The sequence below is a fragment of the Microtus pennsylvanicus genome, chromosome 9, assembly GCF_037038515.1.
Source record: "Microtus pennsylvanicus isolate mMicPen1 chromosome 9, mMicPen1.hap1, whole genome shotgun sequence".
NCBI classification, from domain to species: domain Eukaryota; kingdom Metazoa; phylum Chordata; class Mammalia; order Rodentia; family Cricetidae; genus Microtus; species Microtus pennsylvanicus.
The window spans coordinates 12,567,784-12,586,205 of NC_134587.1; the positions used below are offsets into that span (position 1 = coordinate 12,567,784).

Genomic DNA, 18,422 nt, shown 5'->3' on the forward strand with positions numbered 1-18,422 from the left:
TAAGGCACCTGATTAGTCTAATATGAAGCTGAGTGGCCAATAGCTAGGCAGGAAAAGGATAGGTGGGGCTGGCAGTCAGGGAAAATAAATAGTATGAGGAATTTAGGCTGGAGAGAAGAAGATGAGAGAACAAGGAAGAAAAGGCGATGCCTGGAGCCACGAAGCCAGGCAGCCGCCAGCCTGCAGTCATGGAGTAGGACATACAGAAATAAAGGTAAAAAAGCCCCAAAGCAAAACGTAGATAAAGAGAAACACTTTAATTTAAGTTAAAGAAAAAAAAAGCCAGAAATGAGCACATGTTAAGGCTGAAAATACATAACCAATAAGTTTCTGTATCTTGATTTGGGAGCTGGTTGGGAGCCCAAGAGAAAAACCTGTTACAACACTTGTGTAGGTTGCATATCAGATATCCTACATATCAGATATCTGCATTCCAATCAATAACAGTTGCAAAATTACAGTAATGAAGTATCAACAAAAATAGTTGCTCACCACAACACGAGGAACTGTATTAAAGGGTCGTAGCATTAAGAAGGTTTAGGACCACTGAGTCATAAGCCCTCTGGAAGATAATTTAAAAATGAACAAGAAATAGGAAAGGTTCTGTTGGGTTTCCTCCTGCTTTTGGGTGACTCGGGAAGAACAGGAGGCTCCCTGTGGAGCCTTGCTTTCTACATAGATCCACCTAGCGCTTAGCACTATGAATTTGTTTTTCTTTGGCCAAAGGTTAAAAGGGTAAATTTCCAAAATTCCAAACAGATTTGACAAGTTGTTACTCATGTTTATGGGAGAGCGCAGCTGCCAGCTTCAGAGATCCCCAGATAGATCTTATTTCAGAGACTATTCACCCTGCTACTAATGGCAGCATTGCCTAGAAACCAGTGGAGAAACCCCAGGCAGCTCTGCCCACGCCTGCCCTAGGGATCCCAAGGGTCCAAATGAATCAATTCCAACTGTAGCCAAGAAGCATCTATAGAGGAAGCTGGCAGAGACATTTGATGGGCACTGGGTACCATAGATGCATGTTACACTACCAAGTTAAGATGAAGAACAGGCTGTAGACTGGCTTTTCGTTCTCCCCTAGAGAGGATTTTCATTGCTCTGCAATTATATATTCAGCTACAAATCAGACATGGTGCTAGTTTGTTCTGCCTAGCAAAGGTATCAGGTGAGAAACACGGTGCCAATGATTTTAGGAGGAAGGCGGGAAGGACTGATTAAAAAAGCTCTCGCTCTTGTTTGCAAAGCACATCCAGAGCTGTGTCTAGACAGTCTCAAAAATCCAAAGCCCTTGAGAGCAGAACTGTGAGAGGGGGATTGAGATGCCAGCCCAGACAGACAGCTGGATCCCAGGTAAATCAAAGGCAGTTGACCCGGTGAGAATCCACTTGGCGAGACAGATAAGAGCTGGGAGTTCCCCGTTGGGGCCCTAGCATTCTGCTTTCTGGCATGAGGGCCCACAGAATGACAGCTTAAGCAGCTGACTTCCAGCAAGGGAAGCCATGGGTGTGCCAGGTTGCTTAGGGAAACGACAGGGTTGACACCTGGGTGGGAACTGGACCAGGCAGCCTCTGAGAGGCTCATGCACAGAAGACCTTTGGTGCACCACACCCCTTGCACAAATAGAAGAGAAATCTTGCATAAATAGAAAGAATTGTCTCAGTAATTCTGCCAACCAAGTCTACCCTGGGTACTTAGCGTGAACTAAAGATAATGTACAGTTTTCTCAAGAGAAGAGTTAAGAGGAGGCAGAGAAAATGAGAAGTCTAAGAGATATGTGGGAAGTGTGTGGGTGTGTGTACAAATCTTCTCCAGCATTGATTTACAAAAGAAATAGTCATGCTTTTTCCTTGAACTTGGATTGCACCCTGACCCTGGTTAAAGAAGTTCAATGTGGGGATGAAGAGATGGCTCAGTGGTTAAGAGCACTTTTTGCTCTTGCAGAGGAGCCTAATCTGGTTCCGAGGACCCACATGGCAGCTCACAACCATCTGTAACTCCTAGGGGATCTTATGACCTCTGTGGGCACCAGGAATGCACACAGTACATAGGCATACATGTAAGCAAAACACACAGACACATAAAATAGAACAAAATAAATCTTGAAAGGGGGCAAATTTGATATTGGTGGCGCAGACATTATTCAGACTAGAAGACACCATGCTGGCTCACATAGGTGTCCGGGCTGAGACTGTTGGGGGCTCTCGGGTACCTGTTTTGGTCAAGGGGATTGAGAACAGTTGCTGAAGAAGTTTGTTCTCAGACGTCCTCAGGACTACAACCACATCAGCAGGGAGAGTGTCTCTGTTTTTCTCAAGAACCCCAGAAGCATCATACAGTACCTGGAAAACACAGCAAAGTGTCCAAGTTAACTAAGGCAAGTGACTACGGCTAGTGACCCTGGCAGGTCGTCTGAGTAGCCATTGTTCAACGCTGGCTATAACTATCCTCTTACACTTGGGCTTTTGGCTACAGAGCACCAGATAAAAAGGAGGAGTTGTACTTTTGACAGGTCAGTTTATCTTGGCTTCTGGTCCAGTTATCTGTGAAGAAAAGTGGTCCTACTGAAGATACAGCACATCAGAGAAACTCTTAAAATATACTGAGTGTCACATGTGAAACGCCCATCCTCATTCTACTGATAGGTAAACAGGAGCTCAGCAAAGGCCTGAAGGAGGTAAGAGTCCGGTGATCATCATACTGGGACATATGGGCTTTTAGCACATGACCGCCACACCTCACTGCCTCTCAAAGTACTCATGGAATCTGAGTGATCCAGAGTCTAAATGGTTCTTGGTCCTCAGCAATGAGGGAATCCAACTTAGAGGTATCTTAAGGGATAACCAACAAATCACTGGAGTGGTGTGGTGGTTTGAATGAGGATGCCCCACATAGACTCATACACTTGCAAGTTTGGTTCCCACTTTGGTGACCTGGGAAAGATTAGCAGGTGTAACCTTGTTATAGTAGGTATGTCACTGGAGGGGGGCTCTGAGGTTTCAAAAACCCATTCCAGGCCCAGTCTGTCTGTCTTTCTTTCTTTCTTTCTTTCTTTCTTTCTTTCTTTCTTTCTTTCTTTCTTTCTTTCTTTCTATCTTCTACCTATCATCTACCTATCTATCTCTCTGTGTGTCTCTCTGTCTCTCTCTTCCTCTATGCCTGTGACCATACTTTCTGCCATGGTGGTCATGGGCATACCCTCCAAAACTATAATCAAGCCCCCAATTAAATTATTTCTTTTAAAGTTGCCTTAGTCATGGTGTCTCTTCATAGAATAGCAACCTTAACTAAGAAAAGTAGTAAATAAGTTCAGCAAAGAATTCACAAACCAGAGAGGAAAGGATCCTAGGAAGAAAAAAAAAGGCACATGTAGAAAAATATGCATAAGAGGAAAAGATGGAAAGAGGCAAGAGGAAGAGGACAAGACAGAGGCATAGGGGATGAAGGAGACAAGTTTACTTTTAATTGAAGATATAGATATGGAAGATAATTTGGATACATCACACATCAGTGGAATAATCCCAAATACCTCTTGTTGAACCCCAGCCATTTTCTGGATCTAGGGCCTCAATAAACCTCATAAGAGTTTGTCACAATTCAGTTGCTTTATCTGGGAGAACCATAGCAGTGAGCTGATAGCTATGGGCTGGACAGTTTTCTAAATTAGTCACCAATCAGCTTCAGGGACTTGAATTGAGACAGAAGCATGGAACAAGAAAAGTGGGAGTCCCAGTTTGTGTGGTAAAAACACAGCTGTGTGGGTGAGATTGCGTCCTTTTGCTGGACACCTCCAGTGGTCCACAGACACTGGAGTGTTCTCAACCATCCTATGTCAGCCGCACTCCATCCCAATGACTTCAGAGTGTGAACATTTACCACGAACCCCTGCAAAGGCTGCAGTATGCTTCCTAGAGAGCTGTCATCTCTGGGCCAGCCTTCAGGCAGGAAGCATGTGGTAGCTCCACGGGCCACGACATCTGTACACAGTACCACTGAGGACGCTTGGGAATTATGATCAGAATCAAAAGGGAGGATGCCAGAAGTTTAGTGAGCATCCCTCCGAGGGACACAAATCTCTTGTCATTCTTGGGTCCCCTAACTCCTGTCCCTCTCACCGGTCCAGCGTAGTGTTGAATGCCAAAGCAGAGCTCCACTCCTTTGGGCCTCCAGAAGAACTTGCACCGTAGGTTATCTTCGAATTTATCTGTGTGCAGAGAAGAGGAGACTGGAGTGCTCATCTCTAAGTGGGACATCTATATCTCACACACACGCACACACACACTCACACGCCAAGGCTCAGGGATTATCACAGAAGCGGTGGAAAGAGAGAGCGCAGATTTCTGTAGTGAAAACAGTATTTGCTAGACATGACGGTACAGATGCACACATGAGCTCACCACAGCTCCGACATGCAGTCTGTGACTATGTCTCTGTCACAGCTCACAAGGCCAAGATTAAACCAACTCCAAGTCTCAGCATGGGGGTGTTGCAAAGAAGTCACTTGTTTGCCCTGGCCACCCAGAACCAAAATAATCACAAAGAAACCATATTATTTAAATTACTGTTTGGCCCATTAGCTCTAGCTTTTTATTGGCTAACTCTTACATATAAATTTAACCCATCTCCATTAATCTGTTTATCGCCACATGGCAGTGGCTTACCAGGTAAAGTCCTGGTGTCTGTCTCTCTGACTCCACCCTTCCTTCTCCCAGCATTCAGTTAGTTTTCCTTGCCTAGCTAAGTTCTGCCCTGCTATAAGTTCAATGCAGTTCTTTATTAATCAATGGCAACCACAGCATACAGAGAGGAATCCCACGCCACTGGGGAGGGACCCATGAAGTTCCACTTTTAGGTGAGAAGCCATTGGCAATTGGCAGCTGCCAGAGGGAGGAGGAGCCAGTTTTCTTCAGGGATGCAGGCCCTGAGAAGCTACCATGATCCCAGAGGTGGCCCCACAGTCATGTATGTATAGATCTAAATGGACTCGACTGGGGCATTAGAGCGGAGCGGGTTGCTTGAGCACACGGAGTTGAAAAGGGAAGGCAATGGGAGAGTGGAATAAGAAAAGAACAGGAGGGGAAGAGATGGGGATAGATTTGATCTAAACACACCAAATGCACATATGAATATTAACAAAATACTTTTAAATTAGACTTACACAGGATTTTCATGCTAGAGAGTCACAGTGGGATTGTTCGCTCTTTCAAACACAAATCCGCTCCTCTAGCCAGAGACACCGAATAGGGGCTTGCAGACAGCCCCAAGTAGCCCCACTCAGATGGGCGGGTCCCATGTTGCCTTCCTTTAGCTGTTAATATGTCACAGTCCCTTCCTAACTCTAGGAAATTCTAAGTACGGACACCCGAGACAATCTCAGACCCTGCCAAGGCGCTTTGAAACCACGCAGCTAGGGTAGGAGGGCAGATAGCTCCAGGTTAACTTCATCTGGACAATGTGCAGGGAAGAGAAAACTAGTGGTGCCGACAGCTTCAACACTTGGAACTGAGACTCTCATACTTCCATTGAGGAAGGAACTTGAAAATTTCTACACTCCCCCACAAACAACTTTTACATTATTGTGGACCTGACTGAGAGCTCAGTATGAGGAACTGTGCTAGGTACTGAAGGCAGACAAGGGACTGGGACCCAAGGGTGTCTCAAATCACAATACAGGTAAAAAAACAAAGTTCATTTAAACTGAAGGGATTATGCAGGATGGGGACGAGGCCTAATGTGGACAAGGTAGAGAAATTGGATATGGACTGGCAAGATGGTTCAGTCAATAAAGGTACTTGCCACTAAGCCCGATGACCCAAGTTCAAACACAAGGTAGAGGGAAAGGACAAACTCCTGCAAGTTGTCCTCTGACTGCCTCCTACACATGAGACAGATAGAGGGATGGATGGATGGATGGACGGATGGATGGATGGATGGACGGATGGATGGATGGATGGACGGATGGACGGATGTGGATGGATAGATGGATGGATAGATGGATGGACAGACGGATGGATGGATGGACGGATGGACGGATAGACGGACGGATGAATAGACGGATGGATGGATGAACAGACGGAAGGGTGGGTGGATGGATGGATGGATGGATGAATATATAGATGGATGTATGGACAGACAGACGGATGGATGGACAGATGGATGGATGGATGGACGAATGGAAGGATGGATACATAGGTAGATAGATAGGAAGATAGATAAGTAGACAGATATGAAAAATAGAGGACTTCAGATGCTAGAAGAGGTACATATCTCTATCCAGAAGATACTGGTAACCTAAGAAGAGGTGGCTTTAGAAAGACTAAACCAGCAGGAATGTCTACAGAAAAGGGGACATTGTACAGCCTGGGACTAGAAGTAGATAGGAGCCCCAGTGAAGACATGACACAAGTCTGCAATGAGGATATGAAGGACCACTTCTTAGCCTTTGGGCTAAGATAACGTATAAAAGGGAGAACTCGGGCAGAGGAAGGTATAAGATGATATAAGCATAAGGAAATAATATTATTATATTATAATATTATAGGATGGGGAGAGCATAGAAATAGTGATAGATTTAAGTTGTAAATTCTACCAGTACATTTAAAAATTTTTTAATTTAAATCTATTTGTATTTGTGTGTGTATGCATGTTCCTGCTTGTTTGTATGTGCACTATCTACATGCAGGTGCCAGAGGAAGCCAGAAAATGGTGTTGGAACCTCTGTGAGTGGAGTTAAGGGTTGTAAGTTGCCCAGCACGAGTGATGGGAACTGAACCCATGTTCAGTAAGAACAGCAGGTCCTCTTAACCTCTGAGCCACCTCTCCAGCCCCCCAAGATCTATACTTTTATAACCCACTAAGTGTCCAAAGTGAGACAGAGACACTTCTTAAAACTTAAAACACATCCACCTTGTGTCTTGTGCCAACTCCACTCACAATCTGTGTACCTTTTCCCTGAGTGGTACCTACCGACCAAGGTCTGGTCTGTCGCCTGGGGAAACCGACTTTCCTCATCCAGAAGGGCAAGAAGGCCCAAAGGTTTTTGGAGGAACATGTCCAGGAGCGGGCGATTGTCCTCATACTGCACAGGGACAGCATCAATGCCTTCATTCTGGTACTCCATCTGGAGGGAAACAGACCGTGACTCCATGGCCTGAAACCGGCCTCCATACCACCATCACGGTTTAGCCTGGACTTTCTGGGTCAGGTGGAATTGCCCCGTGAGGCAATGTACCTTTCCATGGAAATCGGAACCTTTTTTATTTTCCCCAGACTAAATTTACACTGTTTGTTTTGACAGGACTGTCTCTCCATTGGTGTTTCTGTAGCCTTGACGACCAGGTTTGGCTTCAGATTGTGGGCAGCCGGGCAATCCTCCCCCTGCGCCCCGCCCCATTACTCTTAGCTTCCGCTTCAACCACTACCTGCTCGAGAGCGAACACGTGCTGATTGAAGTAGAACTGGATCTGCTCGTTGGCGATATTTATGCAGAGCTGTTCAAAGGAATTCCTCTGGAAATCCTCAAAGCCAAAAATGTCCAAGATGCCCACGTTCATCCTGTCCTCAGCACTGCTGCAAGAGAGAGAGAGAACATGTCAGGAGAAGTTGCACCCCGTTACATTCTATCTCAAAATAAAGAGTGTATAAGTTCATACTCCACCAACATGTAACCTCGGCATTCGGGAGGCTAAGGGCTGTCAGGAGTTCGAAGTCACCCTGGCTACAGAGCAGGACTCTACCTTAGTATCATCGGGCACGAACCTGGTTTACCTAGCTCCCCGCCAAGCCTCCCCCTGCAGTGGCTCCATCCCCCATTCTCCTCTCAGGAATAAATGCTTCAACTCTCCTGGCTCCCACTTGCCATATGTTTTTATCTGGCTGCAGGAGTGTGTTGACGCGATTCACAATCCAGCTGAAGAGTCTCCCATAGAGGGCCTTAGACATGGCGTCCCTGACGTCTGCAGCCCTGTCCACAGTGTTGGCTCGGACAATGGTCTCGCCTCGGGTGACCACACAGTAGGACGTGAGAGCCTCCTGGAGCTCTTCGGGGCTGATGCAGAGTACACAGGCAGCTGGAAAAAAAGGAGTAAATACGATCTTAAACATGAGGCCACATGTTTACACAGCCCGTGCCATCGCCTAAAGCATCCAGGGTGTGCCAGGCTCCATTCAAAGGGCTTCATGGTCCAGACAAGCAAGGTTCCTAACTTCAAGAAGCATCTGGACTGTACAGCACAACTCCCAACTGTTCTGAATGTTCCCCACAAGTATTTAGTAAGTAAAGGTTGGGGATCGATCTAAGGAGGGAGAGATCTTTTATCAAATAAATTGGAAGATTAGACAGTCACAAACACATTGCGTAGGAATGACCTTAAGTAGAGTGCTATAGCTTAAAACAAAAAGAGCTTTTGTTTTTTATTCGTTTTTTTTTTTTTTTTTTTAGACAGGGTTTCTCTGTGACTTTGGAGCCTGTCCTGGAACTAGCTCCTGTAGACTAGGCTAACCTCGAACTCACAGAGATCCATCTGCCTCTGCCTCCTGAGTGCTGGGATTAAAGGCATGAACCACCACAGCCTGGTTTAGAGGGGGTTGTTTTTATTAATTAATTTTTTTTTTCATTTATTTTACATACTAACCACAGTTTCCTCTCCCTCCACTCCTCCTGTTCCCCTAACACACACCTCCCATCTACCCACCCCATCCACTTCTTCACCTCCATTCAGAAAGGGGAAAGCCTCCATGGTTGTCAACATGGCACAGCAAATTGAGGCAGGACCAAGCTCCTCCCCTGCATCAAAGCTGAGTGAGGCAACTCTGCATGGGGAGCAGGTTCCCAGCCAGTTCTAGCTCCAACAAAAGGCCCTGCTCCCGCTGCTTGAAGCCCAACAAGCAGACCAAGCTACACAACTGTCATACATATGCAGAGAGCCTAGGGAGGTCCCATGCAGGCTCCCAAAAAGGGTTTTTTTAATCAGTTGTTTTGGAGACAGGGTCTCACTATGGAGCCTAGGCTGGCTTCAGATTCTGCATCCCCAGGCCTCTCCACAAGCTCTGAGATTACAGGTATGCAGCATCATAGTCAGCCGCTCGTTTTATAGACATGAAGACTCCTCACCCTTTCTTTCATCATGCTTGCTAGTAGAACTTACAAAATAAGGGGGTGCTGCTTTCTCTACTATGGATGCTGAGTTTATGGATTCATAAACCTTTTATTTTTCTTTTTGAAAAGCTGTAAATGATTTTCCAAAGCAGCAAAAGTGGAGACCCATTGTGTAAAGTTTCTTGCCACAGACAGGTTTTCTGCAGAACAACCATCTATCACATAGGGGGTGAATGTCGCTTTATCACAGGATGTCCTGGGAAATGCCAGCTACTGGAACCATCTAGAGCTAACAGGAGGATGTTACAGTGGCATCAAATTCTATAGATTCTTGAAAAATTGTGGAAGCAAAAGACGTGAACTTTGATAAGAAAGCATGTAAGCATCAATTACCATTTTCCAAAGCTTCAGGGTTGGGTACCTCGCTTTTGTCCGTTTGGTGCTGAGAGGCAATAGCTGCAAACTCAATGTTCCCGATATTCAAAATCCCAGCCAGAATTCTGTACACGGAATGAACCTCCTGGAAAGAGCAGGGAGAGCCGTGATTGGAGGTCATCACTGATCAGAGGGACAAATCATTTGCCCTTTAGTTGAAAATACTACCGTTGTCCATCAAACTCTGTTCTGCCTCTTCCTGCACACACACAGGCTCCCTAACCTTCCTGAAGTTAGAGGTAGCAAGGTCACTAGACATTAACAATGAAACAAGTAGACTATGCCTCCTTGAGTCCCAGGCCCAGGGGAAGAGAGCACTCTTCGTCCATGCTTTCTTTCTCATTGCTGCTGCTGTGGACTCCCGGCCACCTGACCTCAGCCTTGCACTAGACCAGAGAAGGGCCACATGGAATGGAGATGTTCTGTCAGCTGGCATGGTGACCAAGAGAGAGATGACCTTTGTCCTTTGACTCACTTAGCCTTTTGCTCTAATTAATCCCAGCGCCCAACGCAGAGATGGAACAAGAGGGATGCTCCCTCACCTCTTTTGGGTACAGTGTTTTATAAAATATCCAGGAGGGCACCCTAGAACTTACTAGGGTATTTCAGAGCTACAGGTTGTAATGCCCAATGGGAGAACTTATTTTGAAAGACCCTTGTCTCTAGCTCCTAGCACAAGAATTTTTAAAATTGTCTGGGTGATCAGATCTTTGTTATGGCAGAAGATACCTTTAACCATACCTGTGCTTCTGTTAATAAGTGAATTTTAGTGGGCATCTAGATAAGACTTGCAGTCTGAGAGGCTGGCTGCTCAAGGGAAAACCAATCTTAGAACTTAGTTCCCACCTGATCCCATCAAACTCTAGGGAGGACTAGGGCTCCAAACTGAGTTAATCACGAATGACCAATAATTAATCAGGTGTGTGTGTGTGTGTGTGTGTGTGTGTGTGTGCGTGTATGTGTGTAATATGATGTGGTGTAAACTCTACAGAAACCTGAAACAGCATCAGGGAGCTTCCAAACCGGTGAACCATGTAGGTGCTGGCAGGGTGTTGTGCCCGAGGGTATGAGTCCCTTTCTATGTACTGTCCAATTATTTCTCATTTAGCCATCCCTGGGTTGTGACTTTTATAATAAGTCTGCAACCTTAAGTAAAATGAATTCTGTGAACTAGTTATTAGCTATACTACTACTACTGATAATAATAATAATAATAATTAGAATTAGTTATACCAACTAATCAAGCTATAGAATAAGGTCATGGTCACTTTATAACCAGCTCAGAAATGTAAGAAGCCTGGGGCTTCCGACTGGTGTCTAAAGTGGGGGCTCTTATGGGACTGAGCCTTGAACTTGGGAGGATCTGATACTAACTCTAGATGAGAGACTCAGAATTGTAGGCCATTGAGTTGGTATAAGAGATTAATTGATAGGGACTTTTAGAAAATAAAAGTCTCACATATTTGGTGACATAAATTTGAGTAAAATATATCCAGATCATCTAAGTCCTGTTTTCATGTTCAAAGTTGAGCATGTAAGGTAGCATTAATGGATTAAAGATAAGGCGTACTTACAATTTGTTTAAATTTTACGTTTTCTATATGTAAAATAAGGAAACATCTAGTTGGGAATTTTTATGCTAATAAACAAGATACTTCCATAAAACATATTCAAATGGGCTATTTGATTTAATACTATACTTAGCAGCCGAGTAATAGGAACTGTCACCGGACCGTTGATAAATACTGCCCCCCAAACTGAGCCTCCCTGCAGACATTACTCAGTAAAGCCTCAAATCTGAATGCAGGCTGTAACACTGACATCTGCCGGATGCCTGATAATGCTGCAAAGACAAATGAGGACTCAAAGTCGGGCTTCTGCCGTAGATAAGTATTGTTCTTCCAGCTTCTAAATCAAGGGCAAGATGTCATGTTCCAGACTTTGCGAATCCCCATTTAATCACGCCACTTAGAAGTGGCTAAGGAGAACACCTACCAAATGGGTTTTTTTTTTTTTTAAACTTGCCTGGATTTAACATGACAGCCCCTCATTACCGTGATCAATACAGGATGAGCTGCATGCATCAAGCGACTCCTGACAGCGGCAGATCTGAGAGTTTGCAGCCAAGACTAAAGCGATGAGTTCTGCATCTACCGTGTCTGTATCCAAGGGGTTATCTAAAACTCTCCTCACTCTAAGGAAAACTGTAGTTCTTCCAGCAAACACACACAGTCCCTACCATACAAGCCAAGGCATCTCCCCACGAAAAGGCTTCAAGCACTTCAGCACTGTGGTGATGAGCTTCAACGAAAATGAACACCCGAGACCAAGCTCTTGAGATAAACAACTCACCACGCTGCTTCTCTGGCCACGTTCTCTTCAGTGCTATGCCCAGAGGGTCAGCAAACGTGTGAACCTACCTCTGACCAGGGAGCACCTTTAGATTCAAACCCCATGCACTAGAGCTGCTTCCTTAGGTCTCCTTCCTTGGATCAATGAAGGAGGCAGGGATGGTCTCATCCCCTGAGGGTGCTCCCTATGTGACATCTCTGGGATTGTCTCCTGGCCTGGGGGTTAATGATGTCTTCCTTTCTGACCTAGGAACCTCCACCTACCATAGAGCTCAAATCAAAATACCATAGCCAGCCACGCTAGCGCTCCCAATGCTATGTCTATCATGGAATGGCTCCACCTTCCCCAAAACTTCTTGGTGGAATGGGAAATCTCTTTCACCTTCCTTAACTTGTTTTCTCTTGCCTCATCAGAGCTATGGAGACTTTTCTGGAACCTCTGCCTTCCCTGTGGAGTCTTACAACTCTATTCTTATCTATTTCTAGTCTCTGCCTTTCTATATGATACAATGATCAAACCTCACTCAAATGAGAGTTTTATTAAGAAGGTTTAGCAAGTCCTCCAACTGGGTCATCTCAACAAACCGCTTCTGAGCAGTTCAGGCAGCAGTAGTGGGAGAGGGAAGAACCCTTCTCCACCAAAGCTTTCTTTTCTCAGTTTTTCCCAAAACAAATATTGCCTAGATGGTGTTCAGGCCAAGTTCAAAGTTAGGAAGGACTTGCTGCTGCTTTGCAGAATCCCTTCTGACCTGGCTCCCGGCACCTCAGGCCGCTGTCATTCTTTAGTTGAAATTTACTTCCTTTCTTTCCTCAGAATCTGATTTTCACCAGTTCTGTCTAAGCACTGGAATCAGGGTCAGCTGGAGATTATAACATATTACTTCCCTCCTTGGCAGCAGCTGATGACATTTAGTGACTTAGGTCAGCGTATCCCACCCTTAAGCCTTTCGGTTGCTATTTTAACATAGAACTCTTCAGAACCGAATCTCTCTTCAGAAGTATCACTTTGATTGGCGATATAGTTTGAAGAAAGTGAAGAAATGTTGCCCTGAACTTAGGTTTCTTTCTGACCTCTGTGTCCTAGCATCAGCCGCATGCATCCTCTCTATCATCGTAGGCAGCATCCAGGGTTTCATGCCCCTTTAAGTCCGACAATTCGCTTACAAAGTATGTTAGGATAAAGCCCGTAGCAGCAGGGTCAGCATTATTTAATATCAAACAGAAACAGCATGGTTGGGCTCAAGATATCTCAGCTGAGTTTACGGTCGAATCCCCTTGTCCCTCGCACAGAGCCCCCATTATTCCTTCTGCCCGGAATGCTTCTTCATGGAACTCCCAGGGCCAAACATTATTCTGAATGCTTTTGGATGGGGCCTGGAATTAAAATCTAGCCTCTCAAGTCTGCACTAAGGTTTGTGTGCCATAATTTTCTTGTGAGGTTTTGTGGGGGGAAGGGGGAGCAAACAAAAAAACAAACAAACAAACTTGAGGAGTTCCCACAGGGAACTAGGGACCTTCTAAGAAAGGACCGGAAATATAATTTTAATTGAATTGGTGAGTTCATTTAAGCTCTGTTGAGAAATGACTGGCAGAAAATCGTTAGAGAATTTCTGTCCCATCAGCATCTGCTGCCTGATTCTATACAACCTAGTCTTCCTGAATTTAGTCATGGTGCCATGACTTTCTAGACGTGACATGGAATGATAATCCAGTGAAGAAGGTTGTCTGCAGAGATAGAGGGGCAGAGAGATAAAGCCCATCTCCTCCCTTGCGTTTCCAAAGCTACTAATTAATTTAGGTTGGCTTATTCCCAAATGAATTGATGTGGGACACAGGGAGGAGACACACAGTGACACGCTGTCACTTCCCTGTTACGCGCTGGAGAGAGACACACGGTTTACTGTCACATTCCTGTTATAAACTGGGACGGTATACACAATGACATGCCGTCATACTCCGGTTATATGCTGGGGAGCTGCACCTAGGGACGGACACACAGTGACACACTCCACATTTCGGCGGGAGGACACACAGCAGCAGGCCGTTATACTCCTGTTGCTCACTGACCGGGCACAAATTAAGAAGTTTTGCCATCTTTCTCATTTTCTTCTTCTCCTATCCATTTACACTGTCATTCTTTCCTTTTAGTGTACCCACCACCCCGTGCCCAGGAATGACCTGCCTCAACGACATATACTCAAATGCTTAACTGCTTCTCTTTCATTTCCTGTTAAACCATCACCATCTGTTTGATGATCAGCAGCCATGCTGGCTAGTTTTTACGTCAACCCCACACAGGCTGGAGTCTTTTTGGAAGAGGGACCCTCAACTGAGAAAAGGCAGCCACTAGAGCGGCATGGCCAAGCCAGTAGTGCATTCTCTAGGTTGTTATGTAGAGAAACCCAGTTCACTGCGGGCGGTATTAACCGTAGATGGGTGCTGTAAGAAGGCAGGCTGAACACGCCACGAGGAACAGGCCAGTAGGTGGCCTTCTCTGGTCTCTGTGTCAGTTCCTGCCCCCAGCTCCCTGCCCTGAATTCCCTAGACAAACTTTCAACTGAAATAAACCCTTCCCGCCCCTAGCTGCTTTTGGTCATGGTATTTTATTATAGCAATAGAAAATCTAAGTAGGACAGAAGCTTTTTTCTATCAGAATAATATCATTGTGTGTTCTCTTCTGATGCCCAGGCCAGTCACATCATAACATTCTATCATCTTTTATTCACTGAAAGCAAACCATCATCTCCCAGACAGGCTCCCTTCGCCATGGGTCCTGTTCCCCTTTAAGGACAGATGCGCCACACTCTGGCATGACCGTGGGCAGGGGCTTGTGCTTTAAACAGCTTCATTTCTGCCTCTGCCATCAGCTCCTCTGATGATGTGACATTGATAAAAATGAGCTCCATAAGTCAGTCGCCATAAAAACCTTCTAACGATGCAGGAACCTTTTAAATTGCCCTCAAAGGAGCTGGGTGAAGCATATTTCTATTTTTATCTTGACTTTTGGAATATTCCCCTGTCCATTTATGGGACTGAGAGACAAAACAACAACAACAAAATGAGCAGCTACCTAGGAAAAAAATGAAACGTATTATTAGGACTCAAATCAGCTATGCTAGGGAGAAAAGGATGGGTCAAACTCGCTGGGTTGCAGAAGCAATGCTTTATCCAGAGCAGCTGCCCCAAGGTAAACAGAAAGTTTGTAATCTAATCTCCTAAGATTTAACTCTCCAGCTTTCCTCCCAATCACGCAGCCCCATGCCAGCAAAGCGAAAGAGCTTGTATGTTCTTACAAAACCAATGGCACAGAGCCCAGAAACTATGAAATAATGTATCACGGAGCCATATTTGATCCTTGAGTCATAAATGCTGGGTCAACCTTAGCGTGTGCCTAATAGAGAAAGTCTCTATGTAGTATGACGAAAGTGGCATAAAGCCTACAGTCAGCTACAGTGGGCAAGTATGGCGGGGGACACGACTGCAGAGATACTGGGAGGGTTTTAACTAGTTCGTCGTGTGCACAAAGAGCTACTTGCAAAAATGTATGTCCTCGAGTTTGGGCACAACCTATACATTCCTAAGTGCCTCCTTTCAGAAGCAATATCGACTCAAGATATGGCAGTATGCTTCTGGCATCTGTTATTATAACCAGGCTGAATTTATGACAGTGGTAACGATTGATAGGTGTCCAGTCCTTACTCTCATAATTTATGTTCATTTGGGGCACCTTGTTCCAATTCAGATTCTGATTTGGTCATTCTTGGATGGACCAGAGGGTCCACACTCCAAACAGACTCTAGGGGAATGACGAAGTTTTGGATCTTTATACCACATGTTGAATAGACATGCATTATCTCACAAGGAACATGCATTTGATACGTGTCCAGCAAGTAAGAGCACACGTGCCTTCTCTCCCACCCATCACAGACATTTACATTGTCTTCGTTTCCTTGTCCAGCGTGTACCTTGTTGGTGAACCCGATAATCCTGAAGCAATGCTGGATTGCCTCAAACTGTCTCCGGTAAGACTCCTTGGACGTGATGTCCTTCATGACTCGTCCAGTTTCAGCAGCTATGTATCTGAATAAAGTGGAACATGACCCGACACAGTAAACACTCATTCAGCACACAGCACTGTGGGCCAGGGCAGGCAAACCTGGGCTTCTTCGCAAAAGTGTTTCGTTAACAGGTTAATGGTGTGGCTGGGAGAAACGGCTGTAACTGAGCTTTCGATCACGCTAAACGACGCACGTGCTGAGATGCCGTTCTTGCTTCCCCCTCTTACATAGTTAACTGAACAGAATGAGTTTCCAGTTAAGGAAACAGCTTCATTTACTTCTAGATTTGTCAACGGCTTAACTGAACCCTCATTCAAAATTAACCAGCAGCCTCCTCCCTGCCAGCAGTAAGGGGTCTTCCAATTACACTTACCTAGGAGGCTTTTCCTCAGGAAGTCTGAACTCGGAAAGTTTCTTTTGGTGATAAAGGCCAGCATAAATATAGTAAAATATGTGAAAATTTTTCTCTCCCCTAGGGAAAAAAAAATCGAGGAAGAGGTTTTATTTATATCGTAGTCCAGGCTTTCCTGACCTAAATAATTGATTCCATTTCCTCTTTTGTACAAAATATTATTTTGCAACAAATTTACATAAGCAGGCCATTAACTATGTATCATCCCAATTAAAAAACAGCAATAGTGGTAATATTCATAGAGTAGTAATGGCAATGGCACTTTACCGAACACATGTAGCTTCATTATAAACTCAAGGAATCCAGGATCTTGTGCTCTACCAAAAGCTAAAACCCCGGCCATTGGCTTGCTTCTTGTGATCCTTCTGCTTCCATCTCCCCAGTACAGGCATTACAAGGTACATGACACCATGCCAAGCTACTTTTATTATTTAAAATAAACTTTATTGTTTGTACTTAAGGTATGTAATATAGCACAGAATATACAAAGATGATTTGAAAAGATTATTAGATTTTAATGGATAAATGTACTGAATGCCAATTACGGCAGGAACTACTCTGGATGCCAGAGAAACAGGACCAATAGGATTCATGGCCTTTTGGAGCATTCCTTCTAGACAGAGTTAGATGGCCATAAATGTTGTCCCATCTTACTTTCTTCATGTGTCACACAACCTAATAATGTCATCCTCCCAAGTTAGTAAAAGACTTGAATGAATTTTCTTTTTTTTCTTTTATTTATTTATTTATTTATTTATTTATTTATTTATTTATTAAAGATTTCTGCCTCCCCCCCTCATCCGCCTCCCATTTCCCTCCCCCTCCCCCCGATCAAGTCACCCTCCCTCATCTGCTCGAAGAGCAATCAGGGTTCCCTGACCTGTGGGAAGTCCAAGGTTAGCTATGCGGTGGTGTCACACGCCTTTAAACCCAGCTCGGGAGGCAGAGAAAGGCGGATCTCTGTGAGTTCAAAGCCAGCCTGATCTACATAGTGAGTTCCAAGACAGGCTCCAAAGCTACAGAGAAACCGTGTCTCAAAGAGAGAGAGAGAGAGAGAGAGAGAGAGAGAGAGAGAGAGAGAGAGAGAGAGAGAGAGAGAGAGAGAGACTTGAATGAAATGGAGACACGTTATGGCTTTTCAGGTCCTGTCCTTCTAACCGTGGTGGCTCTGCCCTTCTCTGGGCACCTTTGAGAGGCTGGCCAAGTGTAAGACAGCTCTCTGAGTCCTTGCGTGCAGATGTCTGTCTGTTTCCCTTCTGTCTCCAACTGCCCCCAATTCCTGCTCAGGCCTTGGGGCTTTGCCGTGGGTTTATTTCCCTTGACTTGGCGTAAGTGATCTCCATTCTCAGCCCTATTCTTTATCATAGCCCCCTGATTGTTTCCTTTAAAACCCTCACCCCCAGCTCCCCATTTGCTTTATCTCTTTCTCCCCCCACTCCTGTCTCCATTTTGTTGGCTAACTCCTAAGTGATGCACAGATCTCAGATCAAATTCTTGAATCCTGGAAACCCATCTTTCCTCTCAGACCCCAGGTGCTCTGGCTAGTTTCACATCCACTTGACACCAGAGTCGTTTACGAAAAGAGAACCTCAGTTGAAAACAAATGCTCCTACCAGATTGTCCCACGGTGCATTTGGTGTGAGAAAGCAGGCTGGACAAACCATGGGAGCAAACTGGCAAGCAGCACTTCTCTGTGGCCTCTGCATTCGCTCCCCCTCCAGGTGTCTATCCTGTTTGCGTTCCCATCCTGACTCCCTTTGATGCTGGGCTGGGATGTCAAAGAGTAAACAAAAGCAATCCTGTCCTCCCCAAGTTGCCTTTGGCCATGGTGTCTTATTATGAAGGGAACTCTGCTTTCCTCATGAACCCCACGCAACTGCAACTCCTTTTCCTAAACCAGGTTGCCTGTTCTCCTCTTTGCCCCTTTCACCTTCCTAGCTCTTACTCGGAAGCGCTATTGCTTCTGAACACTAGTCACAGCGGCTCTGTTTATTTATGCACAACTGTGATCCTCTCATCCCCGCCACCACCATCACCACCACACACACCCACTCCACACTCTGTGGACA

The 18,422-nt window shown here is 45.2% G+C and overlaps 1 protein-coding gene across 2 annotated transcripts in view; it reads right to left on the bottom strand.

Moving 5' to 3' along the window:
• The window catches only part of Myo3b (myosin IIIB), a 283,449-nt gene that overhangs the window by 130,669 nt on the left and 134,358 nt on the right, over positions 1 to 18,422 (bottom strand). The window contains exons 15-22 of one of the 2 annotated variants that reach the window (XM_075984938.1): positions 16,315 to 16,413; positions 15,849 to 15,963; positions 9,491 to 9,617; positions 7,859 to 8,069; positions 7,422 to 7,569; positions 6,967 to 7,120; positions 4,116 to 4,204; positions 2,213 to 2,342 (exon numbers count right to left, since the gene is read on the bottom strand). In XM_075984938.1, the coding sequence (XP_075841053.1) occupies positions 2,213 to 2,342; positions 4,116 to 4,204; positions 6,967 to 7,120; positions 7,422 to 7,569; positions 7,859 to 8,069; positions 9,491 to 9,617; positions 15,849 to 15,963; positions 16,315 to 16,413 (1,073 nt within the window). Of the gene's footprint in view, positions 1 to 2,212; positions 2,343 to 4,115; positions 4,205 to 6,966; positions 7,121 to 7,418; positions 7,570 to 7,858; positions 8,070 to 9,490; positions 9,618 to 15,848; positions 15,964 to 16,314; positions 16,414 to 18,422 lie in introns of both variants that reach the window. The other variant, XM_075984937.1, reaches the window with a different exon arrangement.